Source organism: Silurus aristotelis, assembly GCF_946808225.1.
Source record: "Silurus aristotelis genome assembly, chromosome: 1".
In the NCBI taxonomy this organism is placed as follows: Eukaryota; Metazoa; Chordata; class Actinopteri; order Siluriformes; family Siluridae; genus Silurus; species Silurus aristotelis.
In genome coordinates, this window is record NC_139574.1 from 30,674,637 (window position 1) to 30,702,445 (window position 27,809).

At 38.6% G+C, this 27,809-nt stretch overlaps 1 protein-coding gene across 1 annotated transcript; it reads left to right on the forward strand.

The window, feature by feature from the left end:
* The first annotated feature begins 2,008 nt into the window (after positions 1 to 2,008).
* adamts16 (ADAM metallopeptidase with thrombospondin type 1 motif, 16) lies at positions 2,009 to 27,725 on the forward strand. Its single transcript, XM_083520904.1, has 23 exons — positions 2,009 to 2,552; positions 5,475 to 5,532; positions 9,259 to 9,593; positions 12,174 to 12,417; positions 12,541 to 12,737; positions 14,894 to 14,977; positions 15,076 to 15,235; positions 16,002 to 16,107; positions 16,198 to 16,335; positions 17,784 to 17,937; positions 18,570 to 18,665; positions 19,470 to 19,618; positions 19,829 to 20,001; positions 20,089 to 20,219; positions 20,562 to 20,685; positions 21,638 to 21,882; positions 21,962 to 22,100; positions 22,861 to 22,987; positions 24,432 to 24,636; positions 24,812 to 25,006; positions 25,685 to 25,894; positions 25,976 to 26,120; positions 27,100 to 27,725. The coding sequence occupies exons 1-23, from the start codon at positions 2,475 to 2,477 to the stop codon at positions 27,213 to 27,215; spliced, it is 3,609 nt and encodes a 1,202-aa protein (XP_083377030.1). The 5' UTR covers positions 2,009 to 2,474; the 3' UTR covers positions 27,216 to 27,725.
* The last annotated feature ends 84 nt before the right edge of the window (positions 27,726 to 27,809 follow it).

The window sequence follows — 27,809 nt, forward strand, 5'->3', positions numbered from 1 at the left end:
CACAGCAGATGGGGCCCTTCCCATAGACCTTGGGCGGAGTGGCCAATAATTACCGCTACCCTTCCCCTGCATGAAAACCCTTGGGTCCTGAGCCACCACTGAAGGGGTCTCATGTGCAGGAGACCAAGTGCAATCACATTGGACACTGCTACCATAAGCCCGAGCAGGGCAAGACCAAAAGGAAGGACCCTATATTGGCACACTTCAGCCCCGAAAGCGAACCTCAGGAACTTCCTGTGAGAGGGGAGGATGGATACATCAAAGTATGCACACTTTATATCTACCGTGACAAATCAGTCATTGGATCTGATTTGAGACACGACCTCCTTGAGGGTCAGCATCTTGAACCTGAGCCTCAAAAGGTAGTGGTTCAGCTGATGTAGATCTAGGATAGGACGCAACCCACCTTACTTTTTGGGAACTTTTGTATGAAGTACTGGCTGTAGAATCCAGACTCTCTGTCTGATGGATAGACAACCTCAATGGTCTCTTTCCTCAGGAGAGTGTCTATTTCTTGTTCCATGACAAGAGCCTGCTCGGGTCCCACCAGGGTGGGACACACACCATCGAACCAGGGCAGACGAGACCCGAACTGAATCGTGTAGCCTTTGTCTACAGTGTGCAGGACCCATTATGACACTTCTGGCAGAGCTTCCCAGGCTACCAGGTAGTCCCTTAAGGGTGCAGATCTCCAAGTCTGTTATGATTCCGGGCGGAAATCAAGGAGTGTGCTCGCTGGAGCTGGCCATGCCCTGAATTACTGATCATGTCAGGGTTAACGGACCAGGTCCCTGGGGGTGCTGGGGCGGGGCGGGCAACGTGGACAACGCGGAAGCGTTTCCAAAGCGTTGTTGACGCAGCTTGAGTTCTTGAAAGGGAACCTAGTGCAAGCAGTGCAAGACAAATGACAGTGCAAACAGACAAAACAAGACAGTGTGGGACAGATACACAAAACTCAGCCCCACCAGTAGTGCCACCAGTAAACCTACTATATAATGATTTGAGCAATTTTTGTAATGATTAAACAATGTGGATAACATAATGTGATCTGTATGTTAAATATTAAACTGTTTTTTAGACTGCAATCTACACAGCTACAATTTTATACATGGTGGCCATTGTTAAATGTTGGAAACGGTAGCCCTGGGAACAGAGCCAGAGTTTAATGTTTACATTAAACCCCCCCAAAAAAGACACCTTTTTTTATACTCAGCATGGCTAATATTTAAATCCCAGTGTAACGCTGAAGGATAAATTCTACACTCTCACAGGCAGCTGAAGATTAGTCACAGCTACTTGTTGCTGAAACATACAGCAAATGGGATCATAAATATTTACATTTCAGCCTACTATAATATCCTAAGCTCCGATCTATCAACCTAAAGCGAATTCATACAACACACTCACAATTCAATCTTTTTACACATTTTTTTTCTTCTATGATTTTATGTGACTCGTATACATAACCTGTTTATTTATTTTCAAATGTGATTTTTGTACATAATTAATTTATTTTCAGAAATTACTTTCACAAAGGCTTGTTTCTTTTCACAGGTGACATTTTTTTAACTACATGTATCATTTATCTTAATAATACTTGAATTTTTTTTTTTATTGTGATTTTCTGTCACAATAATACTAATCCACAGTGTATTTGATTAAATGTACAGTGTATTTCTTTGTTTAATGTAAAAGAGAAATCACACCTGAAAATAAATTAATAGTGTTCAGAAAGCATGTATGCACACATTTGTATGCATACAAACATTTCAATTATGTGACATATTGTTATGAAAATTCATGTTTTAAAGCAACCACGAATAGTGTAAGAAAACCACGTGTGGAAAGCAGATGTAATGTTAGAGCCCTATAGTCTAACATAAACTGAACCTGAATTAAACACACACACACACACACACACACACACACACACACACACACACACAACACACTCAAAACGCTGATGTTGCACATTTTGTTATTAGGGAAACTTATTCTAATTTAGGATGAGTTTATTGTGGGTGCCCCCACCATAGAGAGCAAGAGAGAGAGAGAGAGAGAGAGAGAGAGAGAGAGAGACAGACAGATAATGAAAGCGAGAGAGACAGGCAGACAGAGAAAGAGAGAAAAAGACAAACTGAGAGAGAGAGAGAGAGAGAGAGAGAGAGAGAGAGAGAGAGAGAGAAGAAAGAATGGGATCAGTACCGGGGAAACTCTGAAGCAGGCTCGCGCTCCGGGATGCGTCACGAGCTTTGCACCAAAACGTAGTTTTATGGCATCCACGTGAATTTTGCGATTTGAGGCACTTGCAGTAACTCTGAACCGGTGATCATGCAAGACCGGAAATATCCTGCAGCGGACTTCTGAACCCGGAGTGGTGCCGGTGGTCCTGTTCCCGGTGCGTTCAGGGAGTAAAGCGGATCATAAATCAACTCTCTCTTCATTGACTAGTTTTAGTTTAATCCTTAGAGGAAATGGCTATAAATAATGGAGGGAGCTGGACTGGAAAGCACGTGCTGTTTGTGTTTATTCTCAATTTGCCATGTATACAGGTAAGCAAAAAAAAAAAAAAAAAGTAAACGTTAAAGAATCAATTAATTATGCATTTTGGTATTTATTTGTTTGTATTTATATTTTTCCACATGGACTTTTAAAATACATAGCAAATATAACCTGTTGTGTTACATTAAATGTAGCACATAATGGCATCATAATTTAGATTTTTGTAGCATTAAGTATGTTTTTAAAAGATATTCTGAAATCAAATATTCAACATTTTGACATTCATTACACATTTTTGGTTAAAATATTTAATCACGATTAATCGCAACTTAATCGCACATTTTTATCTGTTCTAAATGTACCTTAAATAAATAGAAAGTTTTAATACTCTAATCAACATGGGCATGAACAATATTTGTAAGATCATACGGACATGAAGACAAAATATCCTTGTAAATGTTTAAAAGTAATTATGGTGTTTTAAATGAGGTAAATCATCAGCACACCAAGTCGGAACTTTTGCTATGTTTCCACATGGACGGTTTTAATTGCTGGATGTGTGCATCATGACAGTCTATGGTACTTGATTTAAGACTTGGGCGCATCAGTAAAACAAATGTGTAGTGATTAAAAATGTGTAGTGATTTTTTAGTGGAGATAATTCTTTTTCTATATCTGAGTAAAGAAAGGATGCAACTTTTATATTTATTTACCTATAATTTTGATAAAATGTTCAAACAGAAATGCATGCTGTCAATATAATATAATAATAGTGTGTGTGTGTGTATATATATTTATATATATATATATATATATATATATATATATATATATATATATATATATGATAGTAGGGTATCTGCAAGAATGAAAGGGAAAGTTTATGTGGTGAGACCTGCGATGTTGTATGGATTAGAGACAGTGGCATTGAGTAAAAGACAGGAGGTGGAGCTGGAGGTAGCAGAGCTGAAGATGTTAAGGTTTTCGTTGGGAGTGACGAGGATGGACAAGATTAGAAATGAGTTTATTAGAGGGACAGCACATGTAGGATGTTTTGGTGACAAGGTGAGGGAGGCGAGATTGAGATGGTTTGGACATGTGCAGAGAAGGGACATGAATTATATTGGTAGAAAAATGCTGAAGATGAAGCCACCAGGTAGGAGGAAAAGAGGAAGGCCATGGAAGGAGGTTCATGGATGTGGTGAGGGAAGACATGCAGGTAGTTGGTGTAAAAGAGGCAGATGTAGAGGACAGGGTGGTATGGAGACGGATGATCCGCTGTGGCGACCCCTAATGGGAGCAGCCGAAAGAAGAAGAAGAAGAAGAAGAAGAAGAAGTGTATATATATATATATATATATATATATATATATATATATATATATATATATATATATATATATATATATATATATATATATATATACAGTGTGTGTATATATATATATATATATATATATATATATATATATATATATATATATATATATATATGTGTGTGTGTGTGTGTGTGTGTGTGTGTGTGTGTGTGTGTGTGTGTGTGTGTGTGTGGTAATGGTAGAAAGGTAAGTGTTTTATAAAACATTTAAAACATTTCAGAGTTCAAAATTATGCTAAACATTTTAGAGTTATACAGAAAGGCTTTTTTTTAGGGAAGAAAGAATAAATTGACAACTTACAGCAGCAATGAAACTAAATTAAGCTTTTAAAGATGATGCTAACATTTTTTACAGGTGTCTCAAACCCTCTTACTCTATAAAAAATGTGTTGGCACAGACTGCGTTTCTCCACCCATTTAAGCAATATTTAGACAGTATTGTACTGTAGGAAGTATACTGTATTATACTGCTCTCATAATTACATGATAACAGCAATTAACATGGGAAGACAGACAATTATAAATGTAGGTCTTTCCTTAAGAGAAATTAGTTATTAAGAGTCAACAGTTTATATGATAGGCAACTCACTGGATAACATCTTTAAGCACAGCTTAATACTGGTTAAAGTAAGCAAGTCTCAGTGTGAAGGGAAAAAAATCAAGCTGTATGTTTGACAGGTTGAGTGGCAGTAAGAAAGCCAATGTTAAGATAGAAAAATAAGGAAAATTGGCTTGCCTTAGGCATGAAGCATCACCAGTGGACTACTGAAGACTAGAAGAAGGCCTTATAGACTGACAAATAAAAATGTGGAATTTTCATCAGAACTTTTGACATGATTTGGTACATTTGCGGTGACGCTGCATTGAGTCTATGAGGTGTTTTAAGTCGCATGCGCACTTCAAGAGCGGAAGAACATCACTGGAAGACGACGAGAGAGCAACCCCTAAAAATGTCAAAACCATTCGGCAACTTGTACATGATGATCTTTGGAGAACAATCCAACTGCTGCCATACTTGAACACGAGATGTGTTACTGCCAAGTTTGTCCCAAGGCTGCTGACCCAAGAGCAGAAGAAACATCACGTCAAAGTCTTTCAAGGAATCCGTCAGTGTACAGTGGATGACCCGTCCTTAATGTCAAGGATTATTAGCGGTGATGACCCTGAGACAAAGCAACAGTCTTCACAGTGGAAGAGTCCATCATCTTCACGACTGAAAAAGGCAAGGCAGGTCCGCAGCTCGACCAAGTGCATGCTCTTCGTCTTTTTTGAAACTTGTGGCATTGTGCATCAAGAATTCCTCCCCAGGAGCCACACCATCAATAGCGAGTTCTATTGGCAGGTTTTAAGGCATCTGACAGAGGTCATTCAGCAAAAGTGACCGGATCTATGGTGCTTAGTAGCGAAACATTTGATCCCATCTCGTACGCATATACACATAACATAGAGAAATTGTTTCTTGTATATGGAATGCAACAATTAATGGATTATAATGTGTTGTTCTGTAATTAACAACAAATTGTACATTTTTACCACTTCATCATACTGCTCATCGATTTCCAACCCTGAATGTTTTATATATGTATTTTTTTAAGAGCACTGAATCCAGATCTCGGTCACTGCTGGAATCTCTCCAGTTACCTTCAAATGCAGGTGAGAACTTTTTGGAATTGTGAGTTTCTGAGCGACAACTATTGTAGTTTGATTTTAATTTTCCACTATAGGAAGTTCAGAAAATTACAGAAAACTTTGTAAAAAGTAAAACTGTAGTGTTTTAAATTATGGTTAAACTCCATCTGTTTAGTCATAGCTAATTTCATCAGCTAGTTTTCATTTATTTCTTTGAAAACTGTGTTCATGTGGAATGTCTGCCGAAAACACACGTTCATAGTGTAAATCTGACATAAAAAAAACAGGTTAAACAGATAAAGTGTGTGAAATATTGTAGTTGTGCTTCTTGGTGCAAGTTTCCATTTTTTTCTCAAGATGTAAAGTACTGTGAAATAATTTTAGGAGCTTGTGAAAAAATCTAAGTAAAGTAAGAATGCTTTGAAAAATAGAAGTGTTAATAGTTTATTTTTCTCAATTAACAAAATGTAAACTAAATTAATAGAAGAAAAATACAAATTAAATCAATATTTTGTATTTCTCAGCATTGGCGACACCATTAATCCTGAATAAATCTCCAACTCCATTTGCAGAAATGCATCCCCATGTTTCCCTGTTGCCTGCAGACACTCATTATTGTCCCGAGCTTGCCTATTTTAAAATATCCAAATATTTTAGATTTTTGCTCATCAGTCCAGAGCACATGCTGCCATTTGAATGCACCACAGTTCCTATGTTTTCGTGCAAAGTTAAGTCATTTAGCCTTGTTTCCACTTTGAAGGTTTGGATTTTTGGCTGCAATTCTTCTATGTAGACCACTTCTAGCCAGATTTCTTCAAACAGTAAATGAGTGTACCTGGGTCCCACTGGTTTCTGCCAGGTCTTTGCTGATGGCACTGCTGGACATCTACTGATGTTGAGGGGGAAGTAAGCGTGATGTGTCTTTAATCCACTACATTAAGTTTCCTTGGCCAACAACTGCACCTACTGTCCTCAACATTGCCTGTTGATTATGGGGTTTATTTCAAAATACAGTAGCTTTAACAGCACATATGAAAAGAACAGTCTGCATTGAACTCTTTGCCTGGAAGAGACCATGCTGATGCAGTATATATACAGTGAGGAAAATAAGTATTTGAACACCCTGCTATTTTGCAAGTTCTCCCACTTAGAAATCATGGAGGGGTCTGAAATTGTCATCGTAGGTGCAGGTCCACTGTGAGAGACATAATCTAAAAAAAAAATCCAGAAATTACAATGTATGATTTTTTAACTATTTATTTGTATGATACAGCTGCAAATAAGTATTTGAACACCTGAGAAAGTCAATGTTAATATTTGGTACGGTAGCCTTTGTTTGCAATTACAGAGGTCAAACGTTTCCTGTAGTTTTTCACCAGGTTTGCACACACTGCAGGAGGGATTTTGGCCCACTCCTCCACACAGATCTTTTCCAGATCAGTCAGGTTTCTGGCCTGACGCTGAGAAACACGGAGTTTGAACTCCCTCCAAAGATTCTCTATTGGGTTTAGGTCTGGAGACTGGCTAGGCCACACAAGAACCTTGATATGCTTCTTACAAAGCCACTCCTTGGTTATCCTGGCTGTGTGCTTCGGGTCATTGTCATGTTGGAAGACCCAGCCTCGACCCATCTTCAATGCTGTAACTGAGGGAAGGAGGTTGTTCCCCAAAATCTCGCAATACATGGCCCCGGTCATCCTCTCCTTAATACAGTGCAGTCGCCCTGTCCCATGTGCAGAAAAACACCCCCAAAGCATGATGCTACCACCCTCATGCTTCACAGTAGGGATGGTGTTCTTGGGATGGTACTCATCATTCTTCTTCCTCCAAACACGTTTAGTGGAATTATGACCCAAAAGTTCTATTTTGGTCTCAGCTGACCACATGACTTTCTCCCATGACTCCTCTGGATCATCCAAATGGTCATTGGCAAACTTAAGACGTGCCTGGACATGTGCTGGTTTAAGCAGGGGAACCTTCCTTGCCATGCATGATTTCAAACCATGACGTCTTAGTGTATTACCAACAGTAACCTTGAAAACGGTGGTCCCAGCTCTTTTCAGGTCATTGACCAGCTCCTCCCGTGTAGTTTTGGGCTAATTTCTTACCTTCCTTAGGATCATTGAGACCCCACGATGTGAGATCTTGCATGGAGCCCCAGTCCGAGGGAGATTGACAGTCATGTTTAGCTTCTTCCATTTTCTAATGATTGCTCCAACAGGTGACCTTTTTTCACCAAGCTGCTTGGCAATTTCCCCGTAGCCCTTTCCAGCCTTGTGGAGGTGTACAATTTTGTCTCTAGTGTCTTTGGACAGCTCTTTGGTCTTGGCCATGTTAGTAGTTGGATTCTTACTGATTGTATGGGGTGGACAGGTGTCTTTATGCAGCTAACGACCTCAAACAGGTGCATCTAATTTAGGATAATAAATGTAGTGGAGGTGGACATTTTAAAGGCAGACTAACAGGTCTTTGAGGGTCAGAATTCTAGCTGATAGACAGGTGTTCAAATACTTATTTGCAGCTGTATCATACAAATAAATAGTTTAAAAATCATATATAGTGATTTCTGGATTTATTTTTTTAGATTATGTCTCTCACAGTGGACATGCACCTACGATGACATTTTCAGACCCCTCCATGGTTTCTAAGTGGGAGAACTTGCAAAATAGCAGGGTGTTCAAATACTTATTTTCCTCACTGTATACCTTGTGACTTGTTGTTGTACTCAGTCTTGCCATGGTGTATGGCCTGTGACTTAATACTGTTTTTCACAACCTCACCTTAGTAGCAGAGTTTGTTTGTTCTTTAGCCAGTTTTAAGCCTCCTAAACAGCTGTTTCTGATTTGGTTAATGACTGTGTTTCATCCTACATATGCTCTTACCTGCTTGGTATAATTGGTTAATCATACACATGAGCCTACAAAATTCCTGACTTTATGCAAGTGTACAAACTGTGCAAAATTAGGAATTCAATGCCAAAGCGTAGTCACACAAAATGTATTGATTGGATCATGGATCAACCTATTCCTCTTACCATCTTTTTATCTCCTCACTCCTTCTTTTCCCACACATTCTTCTTTCTTTTCTCTTAATAAACACATATTCATAATCTTCGAATCTGTCAATCCAATCCTATGTATTCAATTCAATTCATTTTTATTTGTATAGCGCTTTAAACAATGAACATTGTCTCAAAACAGCTTTACACAGATAATGTGGTGATAAAAAAATGAATATGTTCTTTATAAGTAAGTTTGTCCTTCAAGGAAAACTTGTAAGTATTTCCCTTCCATCAGTACTCACACACACAGACCCAGACACAAACACCGGTAGGATGTTTACTCCTATTGGTGTAAGGTGGCTGTGCAGCTGAAAGCATGCAGAGGACAGAAAAGTGTTAACTTTCCTAAAGCATTTTCCTCTCACTCACGCTCTGACTGATTTGGCAACGAAGTAGTGAAACATGAAACTCATAACTGTTGCGTATATGTGAGATGAAAGGCCCGTGTCTCTTTGATTGACAGCGGGGACAGTAAGGAGGCCCCACCCATCTATATTCCGGGACCACCATCTTAATATTTTTAGGGTTTAGTGCACTCCTTCTGAACAGACTTCTTAAGTGTCCTTATAAAATAAAGAATAAAGTGGGATTGGAGTCTCACGTAAGTAGATTCTGTTCATATTTCACCACATAAACACTTGATTCATCTTTAAAGTAAATCTTTGACATGATGTCCATTCTGTTTACAGAGTATGAGATTGTGGCCCCATACGAGGTGGACCGTCATGGGCGATATGTTTCCCATGCCATTGCTCATCATCATCGCAGGAGGCGCTCACTGGAGGACCATGGGATAGACATTACCTCCACTGCGTATTTCCGGCTCCATGGTCTCGGACAAAACTTTCACATGGAGCTGCATCCCTCTGTTGGTCTTGTCGCTCCAGGATTTACCATCCAAACTCTGGGGGAAAATGGCACAGAGAAGCTGGAGACATTCCCTGGAGAGGACTTCTGCTTCTATCAGGGGTCACTAAGGTCAAAGTTGAACTCGACAGTTGCATTGTCTACGTGCACTGGGATGGTGAGTTATATATAAATATATATTTGTAAATAATTAGCTTTTTGCACAGCATTTTATTTTTTGGCTATTGATGCAGATGAGGGATCGACATCTGCTAGTTGCACAATATTAATTGTGGCTATAAACAGATAAACGTGTCAGCCTGTAATAAATAAGATCACAAGAAAAGATGATTATAGACAAATTGCTACAATATAAAGGAACAATAAGCACTTTGGCATGTGGTGGTGATGAAATATGTTTACTGTTGCCATGAAAATGTTGTTTTGTTTATTGAAACAGCACATAGTGGGTAATTCATACATTGTGTACTATCACAGTCTCTATTTCTTTGTATGAAGAGATGTAAAGCAACATACAAAGAGAAAAAGAAAAGAAACTATTAATGGACTAAGAGAGTGACAAAAATGTGCCATTGCATTTCTCATGACTTTTTCCTCAAATTCCTTTTAACCACACAAATTTAGGGTCAGCGAGTATTTACTGGAGGACAGAGAATCTTCTGTGAGTCCCAAAAGACACTGACTTTCCCTGACATTTTTTTTTCTTAGTCCTCAGCATGGAAATTTATCATTTTTTACACAGCAAAGAGTTTATCATGATGTCAGTCATTGAATTCTTTTAATCTTCAAGAATACCGTTTTAAGGTTGCAGTTTAGCATTTTCCTGTCACATGGATCTGTTACACGTATTATTATTTTTGTCATAATAATAATAATGTAATTGTCAAAACAAGTGTTTTACCTTGCTAGCGTTCCTTTTTTCAAAGATAGCATAAAAACCTGGACAGTTAAAAAAGGAAGTCATCATTTGTCACTACAAACTGACTTCATAAAATTTAGCAGGAAAAAAAATATATGGCATATATGGCCAAACGTTCTTCTAAAACCATAACTTGAGTAATTCCTCTCTGCATGCACTGATGTAGCTACAGTGTGAGCTAACCACAGGTTCTTATAAATGACATAGTAGTGTGTGGTTTATGACACAGCCACGTGAAGATTTGAACATTCATTCATTAATTTCCAACACATTTTCTTGTTATCTGTTGTAGCTGCTTCATTTTGCGTTCACGCTGATGTCAGGTGGAAGTGAATAAAAGTACAGTTGTTTAATTTCTGCAGATAAAATCATGCTGAATGAATGTAGGCATACCTTAAAATCACATAACAGACAATTTATATGCAGTATAAATCTATTTGTTTTTAGAAAAACAGGTGCTGCATTTGCTTCTCAACCTGTCAGTTGCACTGAAGGCGTTGTCACCTTAGTGTCTCAGCCTAAGCTTACATTTGATTGGTCAGAAAAGGCAGAACCTTGAACCTCTTTGTTTATTACATGCATACATTTAAAAAGGTGAGGGAAACTATATGGATGTCTCTATGTTTGTGTTTGGCTAACAATAGGCTAATCAGCTACCTTGATGACTGAGATTTTTTGGTATAAACGCTCTATTATAAATCTGTAGCCCTGAAGTATAAATTCTTTAGTTCTAGTGTCAAAACTTTAGAATAGCCAGTGTGTGTGTGTGTGTGTGTGTGTGTGTGTGTGAGAGAGAGAGAGAGAGAGAGAGAGAGAGAGAGAGTGTGCGCAATAAAACACCTCCCGACTAGCAAACGGCTTCACTGGAATGTTAATTGGGATTGTCATTGTGGATCCACTTTACACTCAAAAGCCCCCTGTGAAGTTTCTGCATTTCAGCCAACCTGTCTTCAATGTCACATGTTTTTGTGTCACATGAGAGAAATAGTAAAAAATTGTCACTGCCAAAAACAAAAAAATACACAGGGTATTGGCTTTGAGTGTGAAGAAAGCACATAAAGGTCTGAGAGGACACCAGACAATTACAGTAGGAAAATAAAAGAGCATAGGACAAAGACACACACATTCACAGAGGGATGGAGATACTAACAGACAGACTAAAAGTCGAGCGATATGAAATGAAATGTGATGTGATAACATTCTCACCCTTTATTTATTTTTTATTTTTTAAATAATAATAATAATAAGGAAAGCACAGTCAGAGTAAGCGGATATTGCTAATATTCACTGAGTTAATTCTGTGAAAACAGAAACATTGTCAATAATCATTGAAGTAGCATTTAACACACACAATGAACTGATATTCAACCTGAGACGAGTTATGCGGTTTTGTTCTTACGCATATTAGGCATTACCGTAGCAGTGTGTGGGGGTAACTTGAGAGAAAGTAGCATGAGAAGTTTGTTTGGAGCGGCCTGTGACAGAAGCTGCATGTGGGGCAGCACTGAGACGTGCTGTGTGTGTGTGTAGCATCCAGAGCTGTATTTACAACTACTATTTACACCAGTCTGTGTAATCTGATGATGGGTATGTATACACACACACACACACACACACACACACACACACACACACACACACAGATCATTATGCTGTGAATTGTATTAGCTAATGCTAACAATTTAAAATGATTTAATGATTGAATATTAATGATAAAAAGATTTTTTTTATTATTTTGACTGAAAATGCTGTGTGTGTGTGTGTGTGTGTGTGTGTGTGTGTGTGTGTGTGTGTGTGTGTGTGTGTGTGTGTGTGTAGTCGGGTTTGATTCGAACCCAGGAGGTTGATTACTTCCTGAAGCCGCTCCTCCTTCATCAGTTAAAGAATGAAAACTACACCACAGCACCTGAACACCATCCACACATCCTCTACAGGATACACACACACATGCTGGAACACTCGGGCAGGGCCAAACACCGTCATCGGCGTCACAGTCACAGTGACGATGACTATACACATGGAGTACATCAGAAACAACATTACTGCGGAAAAAAGAAAAAATGTATGTAAGAACATTATGTAGCATGTTATGTTGATCTGTATGGTAAAGAGAAATGCTTGGAAATGATTGGATGGCTGGTGTGCATATTTTATTGTTTCTGATTCGGTTTTTCCTGTCTCTCAGATATGCCACAGCCTCCTGCTGAAGATCTTTACGTTTTTCCTGACGAGTATAAATCAACATTTAGAGGAAGACGAGCTGTGAGGCCAAACACTAATCCCAGACTTAACGTAGAGACATTGGTGGTCGTGGATCAGAAGATGATGGAGAATCATGGACGAGAGAACATCACCACATTCGTTCTCACCATCCTCAACATGGTGATTAAGTCTTTCCACCTATTCACCCATCCAGCCATCAACCTATTCATCTAATTATTCAATTCATTTTTTTCAATTCATTTTTATTTGTATAGCGCTTTTAACAATGAACATTGTCTCAAAACAGCTTTACACAGATAATGTGGTGATTAAAAGTAAATATGTTCTTTGTAAGTATGTTTGTCCCTGATGAGCAACTGTGGCAAGGAAAAACTCCCCGAGATGGCATAAGGAAGAAACCTTGAGAGGAACCAGACTCAAGAGGGAACCCATCCTCATCTGGGTTGCACCGAATGTCAATTTGAAGCAGATATACAATGTTGCGGGGTACAGTGATGACGATCAGAGGCAAACTGTATCCTGAGTCAGTGTAGCAGACTGTTGACATTAACTACAGTCCAATCCATCTTCAAACCGCCCGTTCTACTCCGTAATTTCATGGAACCACCCAAGGTGTTGATGAGAAACCGTCCCAAGCTGCACAGAGTGGCCTCCAGTCGAAGAGAACACTATCCAGAGGCAGACCTGGACGAAGTGGGAAGATCCACGGAGGGGAGAGGGGCAGGAACAGTGGTCACTGGAGCCTCAGGAGCATGTTTAACTCGACCGAGAGAGAGAGAGAGAGAGAGAGAGAGAGAGAGAGAGAGAGAGAGAGAGAAGAGGGTGACTGGAAGAGAAGGATATGGATTATTAAGTGTCCTTATTGTTGTATGAAAGTTAATATCACTGTGCAGTTTGGACTCTGGCAAGACTTGCTATGGCAGCATAACTAAAAGTGAGAACCAGAAGGTAACACAGACATGAGGGATCTCTGAGATAAGAGACGACCCACCACACCCCCGTCAACAAACCTGAGTGAACGTGTGAATGTGAGGGGACGACAGCATACAAATATACCAGTTCACCAAACACTCTATATCCATGTTCCCTCCAGATCTGAGCCTTTACCTAAGAAAAAAATCTACTGATCAAAGGTTTGACTAAATAAATAAGTTTTCAACCTCGACTTGAACACTGAGACTGTGTCTGAGTCCCGAACACTGGTTGGAAGGCTGTTCCATAACTGTGGGGCTTTATAAGAGAAAGATCTGCCCCCTGCTGTAGTCTTCATTATTTGAATTGGAGGATCATACTGGTACAGAAGTTCACTCAGATACTGCGGTGCAAAACCGTTAAGTGCTTTATACGTCAGTAGTAGTATTTTATAATCAATGCGAGATTTAATTGGGAGCCAGTGTAGACTGATTAAAACAGGGGTGATGTGGTCATATTTCCTAGATCTAGTGAGGACTCTTGCTGCTGCATTCTGAACTAACTAAAGCTTATCCACCGATTTTATCCATTCATTCAACTTATCCATTCACCTATTCATCTTTCCAAGTTTCCTTTTCATGCTTCCATTATTTCTTTTATCACCACATAAAACCTTACCATTCACAACATGCTGAAACTGTTTGTCTAGTATACCTAACAATGTCAATTTTCTCACTATTCATCACCATCCGTCACGTTTCTGTTTGTTTTTTCTATTAATACTTTTCTGAATTTTACCACTACATTTTGTTCAGCTACCCACCCATGTACTGTATATTTCCATTGCTTACATTCTGTATTTGCTACACACATCTTCATCTTCACACTTGCTGATATTGTCTCTTTCTTTTCCTTGGTCTAATTTATCTCACTCTAAACTAGCCCATCCATCCAACATCCTTGTATCCATCCATCCATCCATCCATCTATCCATCTATCCATCAATCTGATGGCCAGTTACTCAGTTCACTTTTTATTCGTTCCTATGGTAGCTAAGTGGTTAGGGCACTGGAATACTGACCAGAAGGTCGGTGGTTCGAGCCGAAGTATCGCCACTCTTGGGGCCCTTGAGCAAGGCTCCAGGGGCACTTTAAAATGGCTGACCTGCGCTCTGACCCCAGCTGGCTTACATTGCTGGGATATGCGAAAAAATTATTTCACTGTGTTATAAAGTACATGTGACAAGTAAAAAGCACATTTAATTTTCTGTTTTTTTCTTCATATACAGTCTTATACTCTCACTGTCAATTTTCCTTTCTTTCAGTCTTTTCCATCTTTTCTGTTTCATCTGTCTATTGCTAGCCTGATTTTCCCTTACTCTTTTTTTCTCTTTTGTGGTGCAGGTCTCCACCCTGTTCAAGGACAGAACGATAGGAGGAAACATTAATGTAGTGATTGTGGGACTGATTCTGCTGAGCGGAGAACAGGTAAGAAAAACATTTAACATTTTTATTTAAACTTTTTTACTTTCACTTTAACTCTGTATCTCCTTCTCTCTCTCTTTTATTCTTTCACCCGTGTTCAGGAGGGGTTGGTGATTAGTCATCACGCTGATCACACTCTCAGCAGTTTTTGTCAGTGGCAGTCAGCTCTGGCTGGTCGTGAAGGTCGCCGCCATGATCACGCCATCCTGCTCACAGGATTGGACATCTGCTCATGGAAGAATGAGCCATGTGACACTCTGGGTACAAACACGCAAACACAAACAGGCAATCACATAAACACAAACTCACAAACACAAAGTTTCACCAAACTTACCAAAACAGAATCACACACGCATACAATCACACAAACCTTTCTTTATTGTTTTTAGTTTATTTATTTCTCTTTCTCTCTTTTTTCTTTCTTTCTTTTTGGTTCTTTTCTAATTTTCTTGTTTCTTGTTTATTATTCTTTATTCTACCCTTTACTACTTTTTGATTACTTCTTTTGTTTATGTCTTTGCTTAGTTATATACATAAAATCAATATCTCTGTTGTTTTTAATTGTTTTGTGTTATCCTCCTATCCTTTTAGCTGTGCTCTTTAGCCATCAGGCAATGGTTCAAAGATACCTTGGAACGGGGTGATTGGGGGCCGTGGGCTGTGATTAAAACCTCTTTAAAGTCTGTAGTGCATGAGAGGAGAGAGCTAGTGAAGATCTCACGCCTTTGCCAGGTCAAAGAAGAGAAGATTAAAGACTAGTGTCACGCTTCATTTAGCTTCTAGCGAAAAATCACACATTTAATGCTTGTGAAACTGTGATCATTATTCCAGCAAAAAAACACAGTATGAGCAGAGAAAGTTACAAATACATAATGACTTTTGTGGTTCTCTTTTCATTCAAATTCACTGTCAGTACTTTGGAGCTGAAAAGTAAGCGATAATGCAGACTGACCTGCCTCAGGGATGCTCTACAACATGTAACCAGTCAAATATTGTTTTAATGAAATCGATCCTGATCTCCCAACAGGTTTTGCTCCAATTAGTGGGATGTGCAGTAAATACCGGAGCTGCACCATTAATGAGGACACTGGACTCGGACTTGCCTTCACCATCGCTCATGAGTCCGGACACAAGTAAGAAATATAATTCCTTCATTTAGTTATTAATTCAACGCAATTTATAAATTATTTTACAATGTGATTTTTTTTATTTGATGCTCCCAGTTTTGGAATGGTCCATGATGGTGACGGAAATGTGTGTAAAAAGTCCATTGGGAATATCATGTCCCCTACACTCGCAGGAGACAATGGACTTTTCTCCTGGTCATCCTGCAGCCGCCAGTATCTCACACGGTTTCTCAGGTGTGGATTTTTTAGTTTTCAAAACCGTTTTTTAACTTACAATTTTATGAGTGGTATATTTCATTAGTTGGCCATGAATTCCACGATATATATATATAATATATATATAGTAATATAGAGTCTAATACAAGGCAATTTATCCAACAGCTAAAGCTTGGCTGACATTGGGTTATGCAACAGGACAATCTACAATACTGTAGAATTGCTGAAAAAGAACAGAGTCAAAGTGTTGTAATAACCAAGTTATACCTCAAAGTCCAGGCCTTAACCTTGACAGAAATGCTGTGGATGGACCTTAAGAGAGCTGTGATTTACAAATCTCCACAAACCTCAATGAACTGAAGATTGAACAATATGCGAGAGACTAAAATAATATATAAATAATATGATATAAAATATAATCATTAATATAATATAAGTTTACAAGTTATTGAATCATAAGGTGTATTTAGTTTTTACTTAATGATAGCATTCGCTTTACTGACTCAGGACTACAGCATTTTCAAGGTTTCTTCCTTATTCCTTTTACTTTACCTCAATAGGGACAAACTTACACTTATCAAGACCAATATTATTTAATCTTTTTAATTCTTTCTTACAACATTATCTGTGTAAAGCTGCTTTGAGACAATGTCCATTGTTAAAAGCGCTATACAAATAAACATTATTGAAGTTTTTTACACATAATTTCTTTATTCCAGCTTGCTTTTATTTGTATTGTGCCTTTAACAATGTACATTGTCCCAAAGCAGCTTTACAGGATTATACATTTTTTATTTATATGCTAGTGCCTATAAGTTTAATGGCAATAAGTTTATCCCTAATGAGAAAGCCAGAGGTGCGATTGTCAAAGAAAAATTCCCTGAGGTGGCATAAGGAAGAAACCTTGAGAGCAACCACATTTAAAGGGAAATCATCCTCATCTGTTTGGGTATGTCATGTAAATAAAAAAATAGAATGCAAAAAGGGTATACTTTCTTTTTCACATGACTATATATAATGAATACCTACACATAAAGCATTTTCAGTTTTCCTAAGTTTGTTTATATAGATAGCAAAACCATCTATATGTTTTAAAATTGATATATTTAACATTTTAGGATGAAATTATAAATAAAACATTACAGCATATTACTATAAGATCTAAAGAGATACCTCAGGCTAAACAGAGAACACTCATTCTGTCTCCGGTGTCTAGACGTAGCGTCATCTTTCTAAAGCCACTATTTACAGAGATGTTGCACTGAAATGGAGCCAAGATGGCCACCATGCTGATACGATGATATAATTTAACACACCAGTGAAGTGTGAAATATCAGGTTCCTCACAGACAGGACTGAGTTTAGTGAGCTATTTCATTAGGGCCAGTCTTGATGGTTTGTGTGTGTGTGTGTGTGTGTGTGTGTGTGTGTGTGTGTGTGTGTGTGTGTGTGTGTGTGTGTGTTCAGCACTTCACAAGCTATGTGTCTTTCGGATGAACCAAAGGCGATTGAGGAATACAAATATCCAGAGAAGCTTCCCGGTGAGCTGTATGACACCGACACACAGTGCAAGTGGCAATTCGGAGAAAAGGCCAAACTCTGCACACTGAACTTCAAAAAGGCAAGAAAGCATACTGTCTGCTTCATACTGATCATACTGATTTTGAGACCCCCTGTTGCAAATCCTGCCTTCATAAACTCAATGAACCCAAAGATTTTGCCCTAAACAGTGCACTAAAATAAGACAAGGCCCACCGGGATGTATGATAAAAGTGCAAAAAGTGCAGATTTCTGAAAATAAAGCTAAATTTACACTGGATCATTGCCAATGAGAAAGTCTGTACATCGGCTTAAGATAAAGATGAGAATGAGGACTGTGGAAGGCACTTCAACTACAATCTGTTTTTATTTAATTATTGTTATGACTAGAGGAGTGCCACAAGTCATCCTGGGATTATGATCATTAAAAATGTATGACTTTGTTGGGGTTTTTTATGTGTCTTTAGGCTGATCTAAATATAAAGAACAAGACAAGTTACAGTAGCTAATAACTTATAGCTTAATAACGATTTAGCAAATAAATGCTATTGTAATTGTCCTTTCTTATCTCAGTCAATCAGAATACACCGTGCATTTTTAATAGAGAATAAAAACATGATTATATTATTAAAATGATTAAAGATCTGGTTTCAAAGAAGACCCCCTTTAAATCTCCTGTTTTTACACTTCTTTTTGTTTGCATGTGTGTCTCAGGACATCTGTAAGGCTCTGTGGTGTCATCGCAGCGGGCGAAAATGCGAGACCAAATTCATGCCAGCAGCTGAGGGCTCCAGCTGTGGCCCTGAGATGGTGAAAATCACATTTACACCACAAGAGTCCAGCTAGTTTTCTGATTTAAACCTCCCAAGCCATTAAGCCATTTGATTTAATTTCTATAAGCACACTTTCTTCAAAAGAACTGGGACACAGCATGCTAGCTCTTCAAATTGACTCCAAAGAAAATTGATACTAGGCATAAGCTAGCTAAGGACTGCTAAAGACTGAGGATTACAATTTGGCTAATTTAAACATAGCAATTAAATCACATACAGTACATGGAAAACTTAAGTTCATACGTGTTTGTAAATTGGTACAATTGTTCTAAATACTACATACCTGGTTTTGGTATTCACATTTTTTTTTTTTTATGAAATCCTTGGAGTTGATGATGCAGCATTTTAAATTTTCTAGACCACTTTTACTAGGCAATAAGGAAAACAAAATGCTAAAGAAAATCTGTGAAGCTCACTTGAGCCAGCTAGCACAAAACCACTAAGATTTATGTACTATGGGCAATGTAAATGTACAGTGACCTTGGAAACAGGAAGGAACAATCTGGAATAGCAAAATTTCAGATATCTTGGTAAATTTATGAGAAAAAGGTTTAAAAGTTACACTGGAATTACACTTCCTAACAAATGACTCAGCAGATGGTTCATGTTCATTAAATCTACGAACATTAATGGGACATTAAGAGATTTAAAAACAAAAAAAAGAATTTATTACTTACACTCTCTTGAAATAAAATTTAGAGCATGATAATTTAGCATGTGGGAAAAAAAATAAATGTGATACATTTTAGATTTTGGGCTTATGTATGGCGTGTTTTCTCAGTGGTGCCATCGTGGAGCGTGTGTAAAAAGGGGTGATGAAGGTGCTCAGCCTGTTCATAGTCACTGGTCTGAGTGGACTGACTGGTCAAGTTGCTCCAGGACGTGTGAGAGTGGTGTGATGTACCGAGAGCGACAGTGCAACCACGAAGAGTGTGTATTCTTACACACACACACACACACACACACACACACACACACACACACACACACACACACACACACACACACAAAAACACACATTTGACAACTATTGTATTTGACAATTAGTCTGGCTTCTTTTATAACGCAATTACTCTTTTCCTCTTTTGTACTCATCCTCTATGTGTTCATCTCTTTCTTTTTCTCTCTTTTACTCTGCAGGGATGTGAATGGAGGGAATGTTTGTAAGGGTGTGTCTCGTATTTATAAACTGTGTAACACTTTTGACTGTCCTTTGAGTGCAATGGACTTCAGAGCGACTCAGTGTTCAGAGTTTGACACAAAGCCCTTCCGTGGCCTTTATTACAGATGGAAGCCTTACATGAAATTTAAAGGTGTGTGTTTGAGTCCACACACACACACACACACACACTCAGTAAAATTGTATGTGTATTTCTATTGAATCATGTGTGCTTTTTAAGATTATGATGCGTGCAAACTCTACTGCTATGCTGAGGGCTATGACTTCTTCTTTGCACTTTCCAACAAAGTCCGCGATGGAACACGGTGTACAGTGGGCAGCAACAATGTGTGTATTGACGGACTATGTGAGGTAATGTGTTTTTATTAAAAGTTGTGTTTGCATCAACTATAGAGATATTTCATATTGTAATGCATAGACAATAACCAGATGGTGTATAAAAACACACTTCTGACCCATTAATAACACTTTATTTAGCAGTGTTATTAGCTAGCTATGCATTTATCATTCTGTAGTTCTCATGTTAAAGTATTTTTAACAAACTATATACACTAGTTTAGCATAACTGTATATAGTATAGTATAACTGGAAAAACTGGAAAAAGAAATATTATTATTTTTTATTTCAATAGCAACTGTGGTGTTTCTGTTTGTTTGTTATGTTGGATTAAAAATGTAGCACTGTCCCCTACAGAAAGTGGGTTGTGACCAAAAGCTGGGTTCGACAGCAGTACTGGATATGTGTGGTGTCTGCAATGGCAAAAATTCTACCTGCAAACTCTATAAAGGCCGATATACCAAGCAACACTATTCCAACCGTAAGACCAATTCACCAAACAGCAATAAAACAGTACAGTGGTCCCCCAAAAAAAAATAATTTCAGAAAATCCGCAAATATTGGACGCACCTCCGCAACCCCTAGGGTACCATTGTGAATTCATCTAGACATTATATTACTTTATAAACGTAATAGTGTACAGTATTTGACCAAATACATAGTTTAAAATGTTATTCCTTCTGTTCCTGAACATATGGTCCAGCTGCGGATTCCAGAACTTGCTGTTAGTTAGGTTCCAAATGAGAAGCCGCAAATTTTCCGAGCCGCGAGTTTCTAACAGCAAATTATCGGGGGTTGACTGTATATACCACAGCATACTACATAGCATTTCACCAAATGTTTGCATAAAGGCAATACCCAACCACTATACACAACCAAGTATTACACCAAATGTAAGCCAATACACCACACAGCATCTCAACGAATGTAAAGCTAATACACCAAACAGCATTACACCAAATGTAAAGACAATACACCACACAGCATCTCAACGATTTTAAAGCTAATACATCAAACAGCATTACATCAAATGTAAAGACAATACACCACACAGCATCTCAACGATTTTAAAGCTAATACACCAAACAGCATTACATCAAATGTAAAGATAATACACCACACAGCATCTCGAGGATTTTAAAGCTAATACACCAAACAGCATTACACCAAATGTAAAAACAATACAACACAGCGCATTTCAATGATTGTAAAGCTAATACACCAAACAGCATTACACCAAATGTAAAGCCAATACACCAACCAGCATTAAACAAATTTTAAACCAATACAAAAGAAAATGTCTTACACCAAATGTAAAGTCAATACAACAAACATAATCACACACAAGCAACTTAAACTATCTTATATAGTTCAAGTCCATGAGTATATAATCACTTATCTTTGCTTCTTTTGTGTTACTCTCTGTGTGTTAGAGTACTACGGAGTGGTCACTATCCCACCAGGTGCGCGTAGTATTCGTGTGGTGGAGTCGAACTCCTCGAGATCTTTCCTTGCCCTGAGAAATACGCACAGGAAATACTATCTAAATGGTCATTGGAAAGTGGACTGGCCTGGACATTACTCTGTTGCGGGGTCAGTGTTTGACTACAAACGGCCCTATAATGGTCTTGAGAGTCTGACTTCGACAGGGCCCACCAGTGAAACTCTAGTGGTAGAGGTAGGGTCTTTGTTTCTGTTTGTTTGCTAGTTTTTAGCTGCTAAAAATTTTACTTATTTTTCGTATGTCCTGTTTTCAGATCCTGCTGCAGGGTTCGAACCCAGGGGTGCGGTGGGAATACACACTAACTAAAGCCAAAGCAGAGAAGGTAACCAAGCCCAAACACAAATATACATGGGCTGTGATTCGCTCCGAGTGCTCTGCTACTTGTGCCGGAGGTACACGCACACAAACACTTAGAAGTGTCCTTTCTAGTAACAGTGTCTATAAGCATTTTAATGTCACCTTTTATTAAGGTATTGTTTAGTCAATGACCTAGTAATGATCTCCATGGTCTTTAGATGTGCCTTAATTAGGGTTATTTCCTGCACACTTTACTCCATTCCAATCCCGTCAGTGGAAATCAGAAGGGTGGGATTTTGTCGCCTCCTACCTGACCCTATAATTACTCAGTACCTTGCAGTTAGAGCAAGATTAGTACCTACAGAATAGTGAACTTCAAATATAAGTGTAAAAAGACCACAGACAACCAAAGAAAAACTTAAAATAAGAAAATAAAGTTCAATAATAAAAAAACCATTAAAATGCCATTTTAGCCAATTATTAAAAAACATAGTTCTACTTGTTCACCTTGAATTATCATCACTATGCCTAGGTCTCATTCAGATCAGGCTCATATTAGCATTTTCACAAATACATTATTGCTTTTGTTGTGATTATGTGCTAGCATCATAATCTATGATAAAATGTCAAGATGACTGTTCTGGGTTTGTTTTGGGATTGTCTTGTCACTGATTTATTAACATGAATGTGGTTTCTTCACCTGTTTTTTGTGACACTTGTTTAGCTTTTGTAATGTTAGAAATAATTAATATATACTAATAAATTAGCGCATAATTAGTAATATACAGCAATTTGTATGCTTATTAGTGAGTAATGATGTTTGAACGGTAAAGCGTCTCCTTCTCCGTCATTTAGGTGATATGAAAACGAAGGCAGCATGTTATAAGGATCAGAGAGTCCAAGTGAACACATCCTATTGTAACTCCAAATCTAGACCCAAAACTGGCACTGTTTCCTGTAACACCCAACCCTGCCCAACCAGGTAATGCCATTGTTATACACCTTTAAAATATCAAATTTAAAAAACCTACTGTAAAAGCAAGTACCAGCTCAAATGAGAGGCAAAATAATTTAGGATTCAAGACATTGAAAATATACTAAAATGATTGCCAATATATGGGTGGAGCTAAAACTTTACAGTATTCTGATTGGTTATCCACGTTCACATAATAAAATTGTGTTCATGTCTTTGGCCTTTTCATATGTTTTATTTTTCTCAGATATTTAGCCTATTTTTGTATTTCTTACAAGTGTTTTCAATACCAAAATGAAAGCCCTAAATAGGATATACAGTGTAAAACAGCATGTATTTGCTCTATGCCAATGTCTGATAAAAACAATTAAGATTTGTGTCACTTACGGCAATTTAAATAAATTGCAATGTCTTAGGCTTCAAATTTTCTTTTATATTTGTCAAAATATGACATATGCCTGTTTTCTAGTACACTTTTTAAACAACCATGCCTATCGTGCCCACCTTAGAACTTTGCTTGTCTTAATTTCACAGGTAAATAATATGTGACCTGGGAATAAACAGCTTCCAGAATGGATCTCTCTCTCTCTCTCTCTCTCTCTCTCTCTCTCTCTCTCTCTCACACACACACACACACACACACACACACACACACACACACACACACACACACACACTCTCTCTCTCTTTTACACACTCTCTCTCTCTCTCTCTCTCTCTCTCTCTCTCTCTCTCTCATACACACACACACACACACACACACACACACACACACACACATATTCCCCACGACCAAAGTCTCAGCAGGTCCTTTATTTTTACACATTACATCATGGAAATAAGAACATGATCACATTTAAGACCTGACATCAGCATGAGTTCAACTTACAGTGCAACACACACACACACACACACACACACACACACACACACACACACATACAGGGCACATGAGCATAGATCGTCTCAGATCCTTCTGTACTCGAGTGTTTGAGGTGTAAATCCTGGACACACACTGTGTACAGTCAAAGGTCACAAGTTTTTCTTTAGTGCTCTCAGTCTCCTTTTAATAAAAAAAAAATGTTACTGTAGATGGATGGATAGATAAATAGACTGGGAGGCAGGCAGATGACCAGACATACAGATTAATAAATGGATAAAGAGACAGACAGGTAGACAGACAAAGAGATAAAAATGTGGACAGACCGACTGATGAATAGACAGTTAGAGAGCTATATAGATGGTGAGACAGGCAGACATAAAGACATGTAGACTCATAAAAATAGAGAGACAGACAAATTGACAGACAGACAGATTAACAGAGAGGCAAATGAATTTACAGGCAAACAGCTTGATAGACAAAGACATCTAAAATTAGATATATTAGAAGAACCGTCTTTCTTGCGTGCTTATAATAATTTCAAGCACTTTGTTTGTGTGTGTAATGGTGCAGATGGAGTGTAGGAGACTGGCATGTGTGTAGTCGTACATGTGGTTCAGGGGAACAGAGTCGGCAGGTGCAGTGTGTTCAGACAGCCAGTCACACTCGGGTGAAGGTGGTGAGTGATAAGCAGTGTGTCCAGCCTCCACCTGCACGCACACAGACGTGTAACACACACTCGTGCCCACCTGCATGGAACGTCGGCACCTGGACTCAGGTGAGGACACACACATGCGCATACACAATTTAATATTGCACTCTTCATTCACATACCTCAGATCATAGGTCATATATGGCCTGAAAGACTAATTTGTGACCTCAACCCTCACTCATGATGATGATGAGGTGTGTGTGTGTGTGTGTGTGTGTGTGTGTGTGTGTGTGTGTGTCAGTGTTCACGCAAGTGTGGTATTGGTGTGCAGAGGAGGGCAGTTGTGTGTGTGCTCAAATCTCCGGGATCGCGTGACCTTGTTCTCCCAGACAGCGAGTGTGTGCTCGAGCCCAAACCACACAGCCTGGAGGACTGTGTCCTAAAACCCTGCCCAAGAACACACGCCACACACTGGAGCTTCACTCATTGGCAACAGGTATGAGAGATAGGCAAATAGACAGGCATACAGGGAGGTTGGTAGTTAAGTAATTAGACAGTTGGCACACTGACATACACATGACAGAGAGACACATATAGATAAGTGGACAGACAGTTACAGATCGAGAGAAGTAAAGACAAACCTAGCCAAGTTGCAGACAAGCACATTGACATTGAAATACAGAAAGAAAATTCGACAAATGAAACTGGACTGGACTGAGTGACAAGACAGTAAGACAATTAGACATTTAGGACAAGCAGCAAATTAATGACAGACAATCAATCTGCCAGACATGTAGACAGACAGAAAGTAAGACCAACAAGATAATAATGTAGAATGAAATTGCTAGACATGAAGACAGACAGGCAAATGCATTGAAAGTTAGAAAGACTGAAAATAGAACAGACAGGCAGTCATTTAAAACAGGCTTATGCAGACTGTTGCACAGACAGACAGACAGACAGACAGACAGACAGACAGACAGAGAGAGAAAGACAGCACCACTGATAATAAAAGTAGAATAATAAAAACATATGAAAGCCATGAGAATGTGATTCAAATCAATAATTATTTAATTTTTTACTTTAGAGGTGCAGCTATTTAATGTTAGTCGATGTGTGTCTGTGTGCGTGTGTGTGTGTGTGCGCGCGCATGCGTGCTTGTGTGTGTCTGCAGTGTTCAGTGACATGTGGTGAAGGTGTACAGCTTCGTTCTCTGCAGTGTATAGAGAAGGACATGATGGGAAAACAAAGAACACTAACGGAAAAGCAGTGCCAACACATTCCCAAACCATCAGCTGAGCTGCAGAGAGTGTGTGTCCAACCTGACTGCATCAACACACACCGCTCTCACTCACCACAGTGGTATACATCAACCTGGTCTCAGGTACACACACACACACACACACACACGTTAACTGTACATAAGTTACACGGTTACTGTACATAAAACTCTTGGTGTATGTAGTGTACAGTGTCATGTGGTGGTGGTGTCCAGCACCGCTCTGTTCAGTGTCTCCTCCACAGACGCCCCTTGTCCACCTGTTCCCTTCATCTGAAACCGGCCACGTCTCAAATCTGCAACACCAACTTCTGCCCTCAGCAGCACAGTGGTACACACATATATCTTTCTGTCACTCTCTGTCTGTCCATCTGACTGCCTTTTATTTCTATCTATCTATCTATCTATCTATCTATCTATCTATCTATCTATCTATCTATCTATCTATCTATCTATCTATCTATCTATCTATCTATCTATCTATCTATCTATCTATCTATCTATCTATCTATCTATCTATCTATCTATCTATCTGCACTGATCAGGCATAACATTATGAGCAGCGAAGCGAATAACACCGATTATCTCTTCATAATGGCACCTGTTATTGGGTGGGATATATCAGGCAGCAATTGAACATTTTCTTCTTTAAGTTAATGTGTAAGAAGCAGCAAAAATAAGCAAACTTAAGCATTTGAGCGAGTTTGACGAGGGCCAAATTGTGATGGCTAGACGACTGGGTCAAAGCATCTCCAAAACTGCAGCTCATGTGTGGTGATCCTGTTCTGCACTGGTCAATATCTATCAAAAGTGGTCCATGAAAGGAACAGTGGTGAAAAGGCGACAGGGTAATGGGCAGCCAAGGCTCATTGATGCACATGGGGAGCAAAGGCTAGGCCCTGTGGTTCGATCAAACAGATGAGCTTCTGTAGCTCAAACTGCTGAAGAAGTTAATGCTGTTAGTAGTGTACAGGTCAGAACTGGAGCAAAAGGGTGACCAACAAAATATTAGGCAGGTTGTCATAATGCTATGCCTGATCACTCGGTCTATCTATCTGTCTGTCTGTCTGTCTGTCTGTCTGTCTCCCAATTTCTATTGTTGCATATGCCTATCTGTTGATTTGTTTTATATGTCTGTGTTATTACCTGCTTATCTGCTATTTAACAGTATATGGTCTGGTTTGCCTGTCTGTCCCTTTGTGACACTTTTTTGTACATGTTTATGTATTTATTTATTTATCAGATATGTTACAGAATCTTAAACCATGTGTGAGGTTGAAACTGTGTGTGTGATTGTGTGTGTGTTACAGACATGGAATGTAAGGACACATATAGTTGGTGTAATCTGGTGCTGCAGCACAGAGTGTGTAATCATCACCTGTACAGGACACAGTGCTGTCTCTCATGCTCAAACACCAACTTCTGATCTGCAGCAGCAAATCGAATTATGGATTAGCATGTTAGAATTCAAGACACAAACACATCCACATCCACCATGTGTGTCTTAATGTGTGGAGCAGCTCACATTAGAGAGAAATGCAGGAATGTGTGGACTTGTGTTGAAGATGGACACTGAGGAGAGAGAGAGAGATCTCTGCAGTCCCTTATGTAAAGGGTGCAGCATTTAGGAAACACGCATTACCAGAGATGGCTGTGAGTTGGTTCTGCAAATGTGTGTTGTGATGACTTCTTTTGCATTTGCACATAAAATAGAAATGTGACTGCTTTTGAAAAAAAAAATATTTTAGGAGAATGTTGTGCCATGGACTGACTGAAGAATCATTTTTTATAATGTACACTGTTTGTATTAAAAATTAAAGTCAATTTAAAGAATGTATGAAATAAATAGCATGATTTCTGTTTTTGTTAAAGGTTAAATAAAAAAGTGTGGTGTTTTAGTCAGACTTTTCCCACTGACAATAGTACGAAAATATAATCGTACAGTTTTACCATTATTGTGCATTTGGGTCAGTCTCACCTCAAGGCCTCTTGACAGACCAGATCAGATTTACAAAGTGCA

What these genes read in the sequence shown, in the direction of transcription:
- adamts16 (XM_083520904.1), top strand. Translation starts at nt 2,475, where the DNA reads ATGGCTATAAATAATGGAGGGAGCTGGACTGGAAAGCACGTGCTGTTT. An exon ending in CTCTGCTACTTGTGCCGGAG is followed by an intron (nt 22,101 to 22,860) that starts GTACACGCACAC and finishes TCCGTCATTTAG; the next exon opens with GTGATATGAAAACGAAGGCA. An exon ending in CTGCCCTCAGCAGCACAGTG is followed by an intron (nt 26,121 to 27,099) that starts GTACACACATAT and finishes TGTGTGTTACAG; the next exon opens with ACATGGAATGTAAGGACACA.